The sequence below is a fragment of the Carcharhinus amblyrhynchos genome, chromosome 17, assembly GCF_965287045.1.
Source record: "Carcharhinus amblyrhynchos chromosome 17, sCarAmb.v2.hapA, whole genome shotgun sequence".
NCBI classification, from domain to species: domain Eukaryota; kingdom Metazoa; phylum Chordata; class Chondrichthyes; order Carcharhiniformes; family Carcharhinidae; genus Carcharhinus; species Carcharhinus amblyrhynchos.
The window spans coordinates 11,866,523-11,880,977 of record NC_137340.1 but is presented as its reverse complement, the minus strand read 5'-3'; the positions used below and the strand labels follow the sequence as shown (position 1 = coordinate 11,880,977).

General features: G+C 39.3%; 1 protein-coding gene across 6 annotated transcripts in view; it reads left to right on the top strand.

The window, feature by feature from the left end:
• The window catches only part of sgms1b (sphingomyelin synthase 1b), a 102,165-nt gene that overhangs the window by 64,014 nt on the left and 23,696 nt on the right, over positions 1 to 14,455 (top strand). For all 6 annotated transcript variants that reach the window (XM_080205479.1, XM_080205476.1, XM_080205480.1 and 3 more), the window contains 2 exons: positions 6,373 to 7,273; positions 9,162 to 9,279. In XM_080205479.1, coding sequence (XP_080061605.1) covers positions 6,651 to 7,273; positions 9,162 to 9,279 — 741 coding nt within the window. In that variant the 5' untranslated portion in view covers positions 6,373 to 6,650. The remainder of the gene's footprint in view (positions 1 to 6,372; positions 7,274 to 9,161; positions 9,280 to 14,455) is intronic.

Sequence of the window (14,455 nt, the reverse complement as noted above, 5' to 3'; positions counted from 1 at the left end):
AGAACGCAATGGGCATATCTCCTACTAGTTGACACACAGTTGTTTGTTATAGCATAATTCAGAAACTTCTGACAGCTAGTTCGTGAAGAAAGAGACGAGAAGTCAACTTTACTCCAGTTTTTAAAATGTTCACAAAGTGAACTATTACAAATGTATTGCTCCTAATTACAATCCACCACCAGTGCCAATAAGTGTCTCCTTGTACTGTCCACCAGTGAAAACAAATTAACATGGCCTCTTAAATGGGCAGTGTAACAAAAATGAAACTTGAAAAGAAACTTAAAATAACACTTTGGGGAGAAATTAACCAATTGCGAAAAGCCTTAAGTGTACTGGCAGTGTCTCACCTCATGCTCAAGTAATATTCCAACAAGTACTCTGCTCTCCCCTCCCCTCCCCCGCACCCCCACTCCACTCCACTCCAGTACACTTAACCTTAATATATGCAATTACCATGTCCTCTTCATACCTCTCTTTAAGAAATAATTTGTGTAACTTGGGAATATTTCATTTGAATTAATTATCACCAATATCTAATTATCTGATGCCTTAACTTCTGCGGTGGTCTACTGAAAAAGTTACAATTACGTTCTTTCCAAATCCTTGCAAGATGTTGCTCTCCAGGAGAGCCGCTGAGCACAATATCGCACCCATAACGATGGGGCACATTAAGCCACTCTCTCTGACAGTAGAGAAAATGGAGAGGGAGCAGATTGTTAATTCGCTTGACACCTCTCCAATCCCCAGACACCAGCCAGAGGAGTTGGGTCTGGAATTAATTTTGGGTAGCAGCTTGGCCAGTCACAGCATGCTCCATTTCTAAAAGTGGAAGCATTGTACTTAAAAAAAAACAAAAGTTGCAATACATGTGAAGGAGTTGCATAAGAATATCTTTTTTTTTTGTTGAAGACCACTAAAATATATTGCTTTGTTAAATATTTGCAAGGCTGCTGGTAGCCCTTCCTCCAAACAGTTTTATCTGATACTCTATCATGGAATATCATAAAATCCCTGCAATGCAGAAGGAGGCCATTTGGCCCATTGAATCTGTACCAACTCTGAGCGTTACCCAAGCCCACTTTAAATGGGACTTTTATTGTGTTGTAGATTGTTAATGCGAAATATATTGTAAAACGTTTGAAGCTACGTTTTAGTTTGTCGGACATGGAACCAAGGGTAGGTTAGTAGAAGAGCAGGAATTACTATTTATCCAAAATAGAATGAATTTTGTTGAGAGTAAAACATATATGGTATTGAGCATTGTGGCTGAAAACCCCTGCAATGACTGTCCAGTAGTATTTAAAAATAATTTGTTTATGCAACTTTTCAACAGTCATTTGAAGTTTGTTTATTTATTAGTCACAAGTAAGGCTTACGTTAACACTGCAGTGAAGTTGCTGTGAAATTCCGCTAGTCACCACACTCTGGGGGCCCGTTCGGGGTCACTGTACCTAAGCAGCACATCTTTCAGACTGTGGGAGGAAACCACAGCACCTGGAGGAAACCCACGCAGACACTGGGAAAATGTGCAAACTCCACACAGACTGACCAAACTGGGAATCAAATCTGGCCTCTGGCGCTGAGACAGTGCCATGGTGCTGCCCCAACTACAGATTTATTGTAGAAATGTCCTTCCATGCCACTGACTGGTGTAATGAATTGCCTGATATTTTAATGAAATGTGAAAAGATATTGATTTAAATCTTTTATAGGGAGGCACAAAGTCTTAATTATAAGTGTTCTAAGTATTAACCATAAACTTAATTATAGTCAACGCTCCTGTGGCAAAGAATGCTTGGCTTGGTTTGCTTTCCTTTTCTGCTCTTGTAGTAGAAATAATTGCACTTCAGGAAGACAAGGATGAGTATTGATTTAAAAACCATTATAACTCTTTCCTTTCTAATCTCAACCGCACCTATATAATCCTTCTTCATGCTTCTCCAGCACTTTCCTAAAACACTGGAAAAGGATACAATTCATCCACAACTCAATAAGCCCAGTCTACATGATTTCTCTTTCCTTTAGATCTAATTGAACAGCAGTTAATAAGAGACTTGCAAATTTCTTTTTCCTTGTTTTCAGGTTCATAATTAATTATGTCAATGGTTATGATAATAGGTTGGCAAAGGAGGGAATTGGCACTGGTGCAGCATCAGGGCAGAGCCATAGATATTGAAAAGGTTGCCTCAGTTGCTTTGCACACTATCACGAATGCATAGCAAATGTCACATTGGAAATGAAGATAATGAGCAGCATGCATAAGATGGTAAGGAGGAAGAAAACAGAGATCAGATGCTTGGAATCATCATTCAAAAACTCCACAGAGAAGGCCGTTCGGCTCATTGAGCCTGTACCGACAATGATCTCACCCAGGCCTTATCCCTGTCACCCTGTGCGTTAACCCTGCTAATCCGCTGACACTAAGGGTCAAATTTACATGGCCAGTCCATCCAACCTGCATATCTTTGCAGCATTTTGTGGTCGTAGCAACTATATCAACAGTAATTTATCGTAAAAACAAAAAAAAGTAATTAAGATGATGGAAAGATGGATAGCAACAGGGCGGGGGGCTCCAGCTAAATTCTTCACGGATGATGGATGAAAATTTTACCATTGATGAATTAAGGCGTATGTGTGAAAGTCTGAATATTGTGGCAATGCGCACATAGCATTAACAGTGGGATGTGAGAAAGAAATTGCGCCGTGGTTGAGGAAAAAATTTAGCTGACCAATGAATTGTAAATTGACAACTGCCACAGTGTGGGCAGTACATGTGGGGGAAAAAAATACTTTGGGTAGGGGCTGCAGCCTCTATCAGTTTGTGACGGGAATTCAAGCATGTTTGGTGGGGACTACTTAGTAGAACATTTGAATGCCATGCATGTATTTATTAAAGCGAATATTTCACAAAAAAATCAGGAGAGAGTTGAAACACGGAATCAGGCAGTTGGAAGGGATTTGTAAGCCCAGAGACGTGGTTCCTTCATAAAGGAAAAGGACTGAAAGAATGGAGCAGCCCAAGAGAAATTATAGGCACTGATGGCAGAACAATTTTGCAACATGGTAATCAAACGGTTAAAGTACAATCTACGCAGCTTACTGGCACTGATTACACATTATGAAAACCTGAACAGAAGGAAATTGAAGATGGACCATGCACTTTGCACACACACTTACCCTGAACATGTACAAACAACGGATTGTGGGAGTTAACGGGCTAATTGGAAGTAGACCAAGCGATAGCGAAGATCAGGATGAACCGCTGAAAGTGGAACCTAGGGTGACATATGCTAGAAGGGGCTAGGGAAGCCACCATGTTAGGAAGGGTAGAAAAGGCCACAAAGAAATAGAAAAACTGGCTGGATGGAGAAGACATGGGGCAGAATATCAGAATTGTGGATTGGCAGAAAGTAAAAATGTGGCAAGTCAGGAAATGCAGTGTCAGTTCAGACAGTGAGCCTGATGGTGGTCACAGCCCAAGGAAGAGATCAAGAGCTTGTGAAAGGAAGTTGAGTGGCAGGTCAAGTTGTCGTTGTCCAGAAAGGGTCACAAAGTCTTTGGCAAGAGCCAAAGAGCAGAACTAGGAATGCCACAAGAAATAGAAGCCCCCACAATAGAGAAGCTGTAGTGGCTGCTAACAAGCTAAATGGTAAATTGGTAAAGGAGGCAAAGCAAAAAGAACTTGACAGTTGGAGAGAGTTTGGTGTTAACCTAGAAGTACTCATCAAGTTAGATTTGTGTGGAGAAAGTACTTCCTTATGCTACGTATGAAGTGAAAACCAGTCTTATAGCTTGGGGATTTGGGGACTGAAAGACCAGGCAGTTGAAATAGATTTCCCAATAATAGGAAAGTAAGTTTGAAGATCTAACCAGCCCCTTTTTGCACCATACTCATGGGAATGTAAACCCATAAAGCAACACGTCTACAAGGGAAACACTTTCAAAGAGAACGATTCTTGAAGCCTCCTCCAAAAGATATTTAGCCCCCCATATTTACTCCACTGTGTTCATAAGCTGAACAATGCATCCAGGGTTAGCTCTGTCCTATAAAAAGTGATTGTCTTCAACTAAAAGCAGATGCAGCAATGTTTTAATATTTCAATGCAAATGGATAACTTCCTGTGCATTGGGTGGGGGTGAATTCTGTGTCATTTGCTTCTGGAGCTTCTAAGTACATATGGCATTAGGCACACTAGGGGAATAACCCTGACTTAACATTCTTCAGGTAAGACTGTTAATAGGATGCTGATAAGTGGGGTCAGATCCCCTCCAGGGTTTCTGCAACCAAGGAAGGAGCATTTCAATTAAGAAGCTTAATTAGGCAATTAAAATTGTTACACACATTAGACCGGATGCACACAATGTATTAAAATTAAGCACTATATTGAAATCTGTTGTTGGCGAAGTGCTAACAGCAAATAAGGTGTTAAAGAAATCCAGTTCAGAAGAATGTGTGCACAAGTTTCCAGACCTGCGTGATCCAGAAGGGATGAAGTTAAATTTAGTGATGCCTCACATGCAAACCTTCTGGATGGTGGTTAGAATACAGCAGGTTTCATTATATTTTCAGTGGGAAGAAACTATTAACGTTGCCCATTAACCTGGGAATCAAAGAAAATAGAGTAATTAGAGGTTTCTTGGCTGCGGAGATACTTGGCGCCGATAGAAGTGATAGATATGGCTCTACATTTTATGAAGTATTTTTCAGGAACTCCTAAGGGTAGCTAGGGACAAATCCATTTGACAGTGTCATGGGGGTGGAAGGGTTGGGGGGGTGGGGTGGAGAGGGGGTGTGTTTTGAGGATTGATCTTGTGATTATAAAACAATACTGGAAAGGAAGGAGATTTCCAAAATGAAATGGGTCGGCACGTCACCAGTTGTTAACTTGTTTCATAAAGAGCTGCTGGTCCAAAGAAATGGTTGGATAGCCTCCAAGTGGGCCCCTTATATGCATTATGAGAACATTGACATTTCAATGTTATGACCTTATTTGATTGTTTTGTATTCAAGGTGGTGGGAATATTGTGTGTTATAGATTGATTGCATAGTAAGATAACAACATGTATCATCATTTGGCATACCTTATGAATTTTTGTATGAAAGCCAATTAATTCTGAGAGAAATCTGTTAGTATCTAATAGGTTCTGTTGATGGATCTAAACTGCTAGATTTTTAAATGTGAATAGGTATTGATTTAGCTAATTATATTCAGATGTGTATATTAAACAATCATCCAGCACAAGGAAGGTTGTGTCGGAGTGGGGAGGTATACTGTGTGGTGAGCAATAAACAGTCTCTACCAAAACATCCTGTTTTCTCTTATTTTCACAACCTGATTTTGGAATTCATCTTTAATCATGAATATCTGCGTGTAATATACACCTAACTGAATTTGGTAGTAAAGCGCACAAAACCATATGATCTAGTAAAACAGTTTGTATGATGTATTATGAAACTGGATAGCCAAATTCCTTGTAATTGCAACATGTTCAATAAGATTAGGGCTGTAAGAGTTGACTGCTTACAAAGTGCTTAAACATGTGTTGGTCATGTGTTATGATCTATACCTACAATCAGAGTTGTCATGACATTTCCCATTTTTGCTCTGAGCATGATATCATTACTCATCTTTGTTCAGTGTAAATTTAATTACAATAAGAAGCCTCAACACCTGTTTAAAGTCCAACAGGTTAATTTGGTAGCAAAAGCCACTAGCTTTCGGAGCTGCACCTTCATCACCTGATGAAGGTGTCATCAACTAAAAGCAGATCCAGCAATGTTTTAATTTTGTAATGCACATGGATGATTTCCTGTGTTGGGTGGAGGTAAATTCCTTATCATTTGCTTCTGGAGCTTCTAAGTGGCTGACGAAGGGGCAGCTCTGAAAGCTAGTGGCTTTTGCTACCAAATAAACCTGTTGGACTTTAACCTGGTGGTGTGAGACTTCTTACTGTGTTTACCCCAGTCCAATGCTGGCATCTCCACATAAATTTAATTAAATTGAGCACACCATTAAATTGGGAATGGAAGGTACAAGTCTGCTCATGTATGTGGGCAACTTCAAAGTGAAGTTGCTTTACAGGTCTTTAATTCGTAGTTACATTTTCCCTTCAGAGATTCAGTAGCTTTTCTTTGCTTGCCTTCACTGGAAAGCCTTAACGCTGAGCAAACACATCCGTGGTGACTTCAATTTTATGTTTAAACTTAAATGATAGGTGTTTGAAATTTAGTTTTGATTTCACTTTGCTATTGTTCTGCTTCTTTGACTATTTGTCTTTTTACAGAGAGGCTCTTTTTCTTTTTACATATGCGCTTCTAATTTTTTTTTCTTGTTCCTCCATCTCCTCCCCCCCCCCCCCCCCCCACCCCAGGTTCACTCACCTCTCAAAATGGAAATTACTTGCACCTGAAAGATACAAGCAAAGAGGATGCCATGATGTGCTAGCTGTTAGAAAAACAAATCACCAGATCGGCTTCATGTGCCAAACTGGGTTCTTGAAAGACAAATTTTGTTAATGTTCTCTAGGCAGAATGAACAAGCCATGGAAAGAACGTTTTTTTACCTGGGAAGGTTAAAATAACAGTTTTGAAGATGCTGCCAACTGGTGCCCACTTTTCGTTCGTCTGAAGTTTGCTCTTTATTACTGAAATGGAGGTGGTGGAATGGTCATCCAAAGACGTGCTTGCCTGGCTGACCGAGCATGGCATGCAGGAGTACACCGATGCATTTCAGAACAAGCTTGATGGCCAGGGCTTATTAAAACTGTCTCGGGAAGATTTCCAAAGACCGCCTTTGTCTCTTGTTGCCTCAGACAATGGTCAGCAACTGCTAGAAAAAATAGAAACACTAAAAATGGAGCATCATATTGAAGTGCACAAGAATGGTCATGCCAATGGGCATCTTAACATGGGTTCTATGAATGCTGGCAGCGAGAATGACGTCCATAATAAAACCAAAAGAACTGGCTTGGCAAATGGTTACCGAAAAGAAATGGTTCAAATCCCCATGCCAGAACTGGAGCAAATTCCATCCTCTCTGGAATGGTGGAAGACTGGTGTCGCTTTCCTTTATGCAGTTTTCTGTTTTCTATTTACCACAGTGATGATCTCAGTTGTCCACGAACGCGTGCCTCCCAAGGAGGAGCAGCCACCTCTACCAGATAAATTTTTTGACTATTTTAACAGAGTGGAATGGGCCTTCTCCATCTGTGAAATTAACGGCATGATACTTGTAGGATTATGGCTGGTTCAGTGGGTGCTAATGGAGTACAAGTAAGTAAAGTAAGCGATAAATGAATTAAATTTTCTTTTTGAAGTCTCATCAAATATTTCTTGCTAGTATGTGAATTACTGAAAATAGGCCAGCATTTTTGGGGGAAAAAAATCTCTCAATAACCTGAAACAAGTCAGAGAATTGAATATTACTCTCTGGTTTTACCTTTTAAGGTGAAGGATCAGTAAGTTAGAAAATTGTAATTTTAGTTTATTTCTTTTTGTGAAGATACCAGATCTCCATCAGTTTAATGGACTAACCTAATTGAATTTGAGGAATTAATTTTGGAATCTAAAAATGTCGAAGCAAGGAATGAAACTAATTTAGGATGTTATATTTTACAAGTGACTATTTGTTACATTTTATTTTGACTGGAACATGGGTGCAAGACTTCTGGGAAGGTGGGAATCCTACTTTCACCATGTAACATAAATGCAGTACAGTGGGTCAGGTAGTGCATTGGACCTGTTGGCTGCTTTGTAAACTTGGACAGAATCTTGATTAGTGAAAGTAACCATTTTCAAATGTTGCTAGTAATAATGGAGCCAGCGCGAGCATGTAGGCACACATTAAGATTTCATCTAGTTGATAAGATGTGGAATTCATAATGCAACCTGGGTAATCATAGCTGTGAATTTTCTGCTCACATTCTTGGCAATTATAATTTAATTGCATGGGAGAGAGAAGAGAGTACAACAGCTTACAAGACTCTCAGATAATATGAAATAAGATGGCATGGAAGTGATCTAGTGTTACTTTGATTATAGAGGAGCTGGATGTATATTTGATAACAGAAGCGATTGAAGGCATAAGAATAAGTGTAGAGTTAAATCATCAGTGTGTACAATCATAGTTCCAGCATTAATGGGACTTGAGCCTCTTTCAGACAAATACTGGATTGTTATATGGCCTGGGGTTTGACCTGCCCTTTTGGGGTCAGGTCAGAGATGAATTCAGCTTTTGTCTTGAAGTTTTACCTGGGGCAATTTGCGCTTTGATCAAATTAAGAATTGATGAATAAGTTCTGAACCCTGTTTCATTACAAATTTGAAGGAAGTGAGTTTTACTGTGTAGAATATCTTTCCAGTTCCATTTATAGATTGTGCACTTAAAGCTGTCGTAGTATTTGTTATGTGACATTGGACGTTTTGTTTGTAACCGGAGTAGTAACTTCCTCCAGATGGGGGTGAAAGGATGTTGCGTTTTCTTCGGCAGGATGTCAGATTTTCATGGAGGTCTCTGGAATTTCTTTGGAAGACAGACCTGAACAATTTCTTTTAAATGTTGAAATGAAAAAGAACAGTAAGCCCAGCATAATATCCTATTTGGCATTTCAATTTCATTTTCTTTCTGCTTTGAGTTTTGAATGTGATTTAACGATTGACAAAATTAGAGTATTGCTGACAGTTGAATAAATCTGTATCTGCTGAAATGTGATAGTTATATGGAGTAGGAAATTCCTAGTTTTAATCCTTAATCTGTGGTGAGGTCATTGTTCTGTGCCAGAGCTGTGTTGCAATGGTCTGAGGGAAGGGGAAATTCAGCTGGAGACTCTGTTCATGATTGTTGTCCAGTGATGCTCCATCATACCCTGCTTCCTGTGAAATGGACACAGACTCCTGCTGAGGGCAGGTTCAGCTTGGCTATAAGGCCTCTTCTGTAACCAGTGCATACCTGTAGAGTTCTAACCTATCCAAGGTTCCCTTTCTCTCTTCAGGAGTGAAGATAAAAAGGATTTAAAAAAAAATCATCAGTCTTATATATGAAGTGGCTTGGAAATAATTTAAACAGTGCTGCCTTATTTGATTGCAACTACACTATATTAATTTGAAATTTTAATTGTTCTTTTTCCCTCTTCTCCCTCCCTTCACCACCTCCCTCAATCAGATCTATTGTGGGCAGGAGATTCTTCTTCATAGTTGGCACGCTTTACCTGTACAGATGTATTACAATGTATGTAACAACACTTCCAGTGCCTGGCATGCACTTCAACTGTTCTCCAAAGGTGAGTTTTAATTGCCTCCACAGTAGGGGGTAACTAATCAGAAGTTCTAAACTCTGTAAATGTGTAGAACTAAGTATTTTACTGCTAACATTAGGCGGAAAAAGTGCAATCCCTTTCTGATTTCAGAAGAAAATGGATTTTTTTATGTTCTAGAGAAATCTGTAGCTACAGTATATGGATTGTAGTCTTCAGCATTCTAAATAGAGATTAAACTATTTTAGGGAGGTTTTGAAAAATGCTAACTAGTTGTTAGAAATAAATGCATGCAAATTATGAGGATATATATTAAGGAGAACATAATTCATGGGTGGTTGAGTTTACTTGTACAAATAGCAAATTAATGTAGAACATAGAGTGGAAAGATTTGTCAACTTTGTATATGGACCTCGTTAGCTGTGCCATTGTTTGTTGCCCATTCCTAATTATCCTTGAGAAGATGGTGAACCACTGTGACCTTGAACTGCTGCAGTCATTTTGGTGTCAGTGTGCCCACAGTGCTGTTAGAAAGGAAGTTCCTGGAATTTTATCCACTGACAGTGAAGTAACACAGATATATTTCCAAGTCAAAATGGTGTGAGAGTTGGAGTGGAATTGTGCCTGCTGCCTTTCTAACTGGTAGAGGCTGCAGGTTTGCTAGGGACTATTGAAGAAACTTTTTGGTGAGTTGTAAAAGTGCCACTTGTAGATGGTGCACACTGCTGACATGTTGGTGGAGGAGTAAATGTTTTAAGTTGGTGGATGAGGTGCCAGTCAAATTACCTGTTTGTCTGGGCTCTTGACTGTTGGAGATGCACTCATTCAGGCAAGTGGAGAGTATTGCATCGCACTCCAGACTTGTGCATTTTAGGTGGTGGGAAAGGTTTCGAGGAATGAATTGGTGTTATTGGCCACAGAACTCCCAGCTGCTGACCTGCATTTATAGCCACGGTACTTAGTTGGCTGATCTTTGGTCAATGGTAACCTACAGGATGATGTCGGGGGAATTCAGCAATGCTAATTCTGTTTAATATCATGGACAGATGCTTAGAATCTTGGTTATTCGAGAAGGCCACCTCATGTCACTTTATGGCACGCTATAGTTAATAGCCAAGTCTGAATCTTGTCCAGGTCTGTCTGTGCAGATATGCACTGCTTCGTTATCTGAGGAGCTATGAATGGAATGGGCATTACAAAATTATCAGCCAACATTATCTTCTCTTTATGATGGTTGGAAGCTCATTGATGAAGTAGTTGAAGATGGCTGAACCTACAGTAGTGCCTTGAGATACAACATTCTGGGGCTGAGGTGATCAGCTTTTAACAAATGCAACCTCCTTAGTGCTATGTATGATTGCAGCCAGTGGACTGTTTGATTCCCATTGACTTCCAATTTTATCAGGGCTTCTTGATATACTTAGTCATAAAATGATGTCAAGCTCAGTCACTCTCACTTCATCTCTGGAGTTCAGCTCTTAATTCATGTTTGGACCATTGGCTCAAATGAGACCTGGAGCTGAGCGCTTTTGGTGAAGTATTGGTGAGCACATTATTGTTGAGTAAGTGGTGCTTGAGAGTACTTGCAACAATGCCTTCCATCACTTCGCTGATGAGCGAGGGCAGACTAATTGAGCAGTAATTGGCCGGGTTATTTGTTTTTCTGTGGATGAAACAGAGGTCAACTTTCTGCTATTAAGCTCAGTACAAGAGAAGCATGCCATAAAATTCTTGTCCTTAGGCATTCAGCCAGCTAAGTTCAATTCCTGACTCTAGCAATTGGGAATATAATGGGTTTAAAGAACAGGTTTTACCCAATTAGATATGTTAAAGCATTTAATCCCAAGATTCTTTGATTTTCTTTTTGGGTTCAAACTATCTTTGACCATCCTGTGGGTTATAAGTTCTCAGTTTGAAAGTTTGGAGCACTTTATGATGACAGATTTGTTGCATGGAACAAGGCTTGTTATTATAATACCTCTTCTCGAGGCCAGCATTTATTGCCCGTCCCCAATTTCCCTTGAAAAATTGGTTGTGAGCGGCCTCTTTAAATTGCTGCAGTCCATTCACTGGTGTAGGTTCATAGTGTTGATGTGAGTGGTAGAATTCCATTTTCCTATTTTGGAAGTGATGCTGTTTGTTTGATCTGTCTTATCGAAGGAGAATTTAACTAGTGCTAACCTTTCGACAAGCTTCCTGGGATGATTCAGTGCCTCTTACCTCTAACTCTGCGTGCTCCCAGCTGGTCTTTCTACATAAAAATCATGAAAATGTTAAATTGCTGGGATTAAATAGATCTATTTATACCAGTTCTGCAGTAAATTGAAGTTTGTAGGTTCTATCACTGTGAAACCATAAACTAAGAACTAGTGAGTTAATAGAATTTGAGAAATATTTAAATAGGACCGAGAGCTGCTGACTTCTAAATGTATAGAAAGGACAATGATTCTCAGTTAAACTTATACAAAGTGGAGGGCTAGCTAAGTTAAAAATTCTCCACTATGTGTAAATTACCTTTATAGTTTGTTGTACTTGACATCCAGTTGCCAACTCATAGACACAAAAATATAATTTGTGAAGAGAGAAAGAGCACATGTTTTGGGTCTGTGACCTTGTGTTACCTCGAAATATTCTTGCTTTCTCTCTATTGATACTGCCAGTCCTATTCTTTCCTGCAATTTCTGCTTTTACTTTAGATCTCTAGTATCCACAATACTTTGCTTTTGTCAAATATAATTTGTACAGTAACTTTGTTTTTGTTTTCTGCAATTGAGTCTGCTGATCTTATTGAAGAATATACTGCCAGACTGGTTAAAGTTCAAGATTATCTTGGTCATGTGGATGATATATAAATAGTTTTGAACTGTTGGTCTACATCATATCACAAGAAAGCCTTGTGAGCATTTGAAGTTCTGAGAGATGTGACGGATATGCATGCTTGAAATGTTTTGGAGAGCTTTGGCTAATTCCATTTATTTCCCAGATTGATGGGATGTTATACTTAGGTGGCAAGGCTAGCAAATATTGCCCATCCCTAATTTCCATTGAAAAGGTGTTGAGCTGCCTCCTTGAACCACTGCAGTTCATGTATAGACACGGCCAGTGCTGTTAGGATGGATCCAGTAACAGTGAAGGCACAGGCAGCTGCGTGACCTGAAAGGGAACTTGCAGGTGTTTTGAGTTCCCACATGTTTGCTGTCTTATCCTTCTAGGTGGTAACACCATGGGTTTGGAAGGTGGTTTTGAACAAGGCTTGGCTAGTTGCTGCAGCGCATCTTACAGATGGTACACACTATGTACTGGTGATGTAGGGAGTGAATATTTAAGGTAGTGGTTGGATTGCCTGTCAAGTAGGTTGCATTGTCTTAAATGGTTACATAGTAGTATTTACAGCACAGAAGCAGAACATCCTGAAAGGTCTGTACCAGTGTTGATGCTTCTCACTCCTTCAATACAGATTTCTGTTTCTCTCTCCTGCATATGGCTATCCAGCATCCCATTAATGCTGTGCACCTCAGCTACTCCCTTTGGTCATGAGTCTTGTATTTATAATTTTCTCTAGTAAAGATATTTCTCCTGAATATCATTCTGGATTAATTAATGACGAACATTTATGCATGGACCCCTAGTTCTGGTGTCTCCTTAAAGTCAAAGAATTTTTTCTGCGACCACTCAATCATATCCTTTCATTACATTAAGGACCTCGATCAGGTCACTTTTCAGCCTTTCCTTTTCTAGAGTAAACAATCCCAGCATGTTCACTTTTCCCTCAACATTGTAAAACCCCCCACCCATTCTGACATTCTAGTAACTCTCTTCGCAGCTTCCCCAATGCCTTTCTATATTAAACAATCTGTTATTTACTAAAATCCTAGCAAGAAACTACAAAAGTTCTAATCCATCACATAAACCAACCTCCTATCCATTGATTCTGCCGACACTTCCTGCTGCCTCGGCAAAGCAGCCAGCGTAATTAATGATCCCACGCACCCTGGACATTGTGTTCTGTCAGAGAAAGACTAACTGACTCGAACAGCTTCTTCCCTGTTGCTGTCAGACTTCTGAATGGACTTACCTTGCATTAAGTTGATCTTTCCCTTTTCCCTAGTTATGACTCTAACACTACGTTCTGCACTCTTTTTCGTTTCCTTCTCTATGTACAGTATGCTCTGGCTATATAGTGCACAAGAAACAATACTTTTCACTCTATACTAATACATATGACAATAATAAATCAAATCAAAATCACTTAATGTACATGAGGAAATAATGTGAGTAACATTATGGAAATATTATTAGTGAAATACAGGGGAAGTGCATCATTTACAATTACAATTTCAATTTATATATTGACTTTAATGTAATAAAACATCTCAAGGCACTTCAAGAGCATTATAAATCAAATCATGACCCTGAGCTGCATTAAGTCAAATGAGTAAAAGCTCTGTCAAAGTTTCTAAGAAGAGTTTTAAAGGAATAAAATGACGTAAAGAGGTCAGAGTAAGATGAAGGCAGATAACCTGGAGAATTATGGGATTGGAAGAGATGACAGTGGCAAGGAAGGGCAAGGCCGTGAAGGAATTTGAAAAGTTTGAGATTCGGATTTGTTACACTTGTTCTCTTCAAAGTCATGAATGTAAATTGTAAATGTTTGAGACCATTGCACTAATCCTTGTGGCATTCCACCAGTTAAATGAAAATACTCTAATGTGCCCTAGCTCTGTGTTCCTATCCATTTTAACCAATCCTCCATCCAGCCAGGTTTAAGTTTATTTATTAGTTTCACAAGTAGGCTTACATTAATGCTGCAACGAAGTTACTGTGAAAGCTAATTGATTATCCCAAACTCTGAGCATTTATCCTGCATATTAGCTTTTGGTGTGATATTTTATCAAATGCTTTTTGGAAATCGAGTTTGTTGCATTTCCAAAAAAACTACATAAGTTTGTCAAGTATGATTTTCCTTTTCTAAAATCATGTTGACGTTGATCATTTCATGATTTTCTAAGAGCATTGTTAAGACTTTCTAAATGATACATTCCAGCATTTTTCCAATAACTGATTAGCCCAACGGACCTGTAGTTCCCAATTTCTTCTCTCCCCTTCCCCTATCCCTCCCACTTTCTTGAAAAGCAGTGTTAGATTTGGGAGCTTCCAGTTCACTAAGACTTCCAGCGTGTAGGAATTGTTCGGAAAATCATTG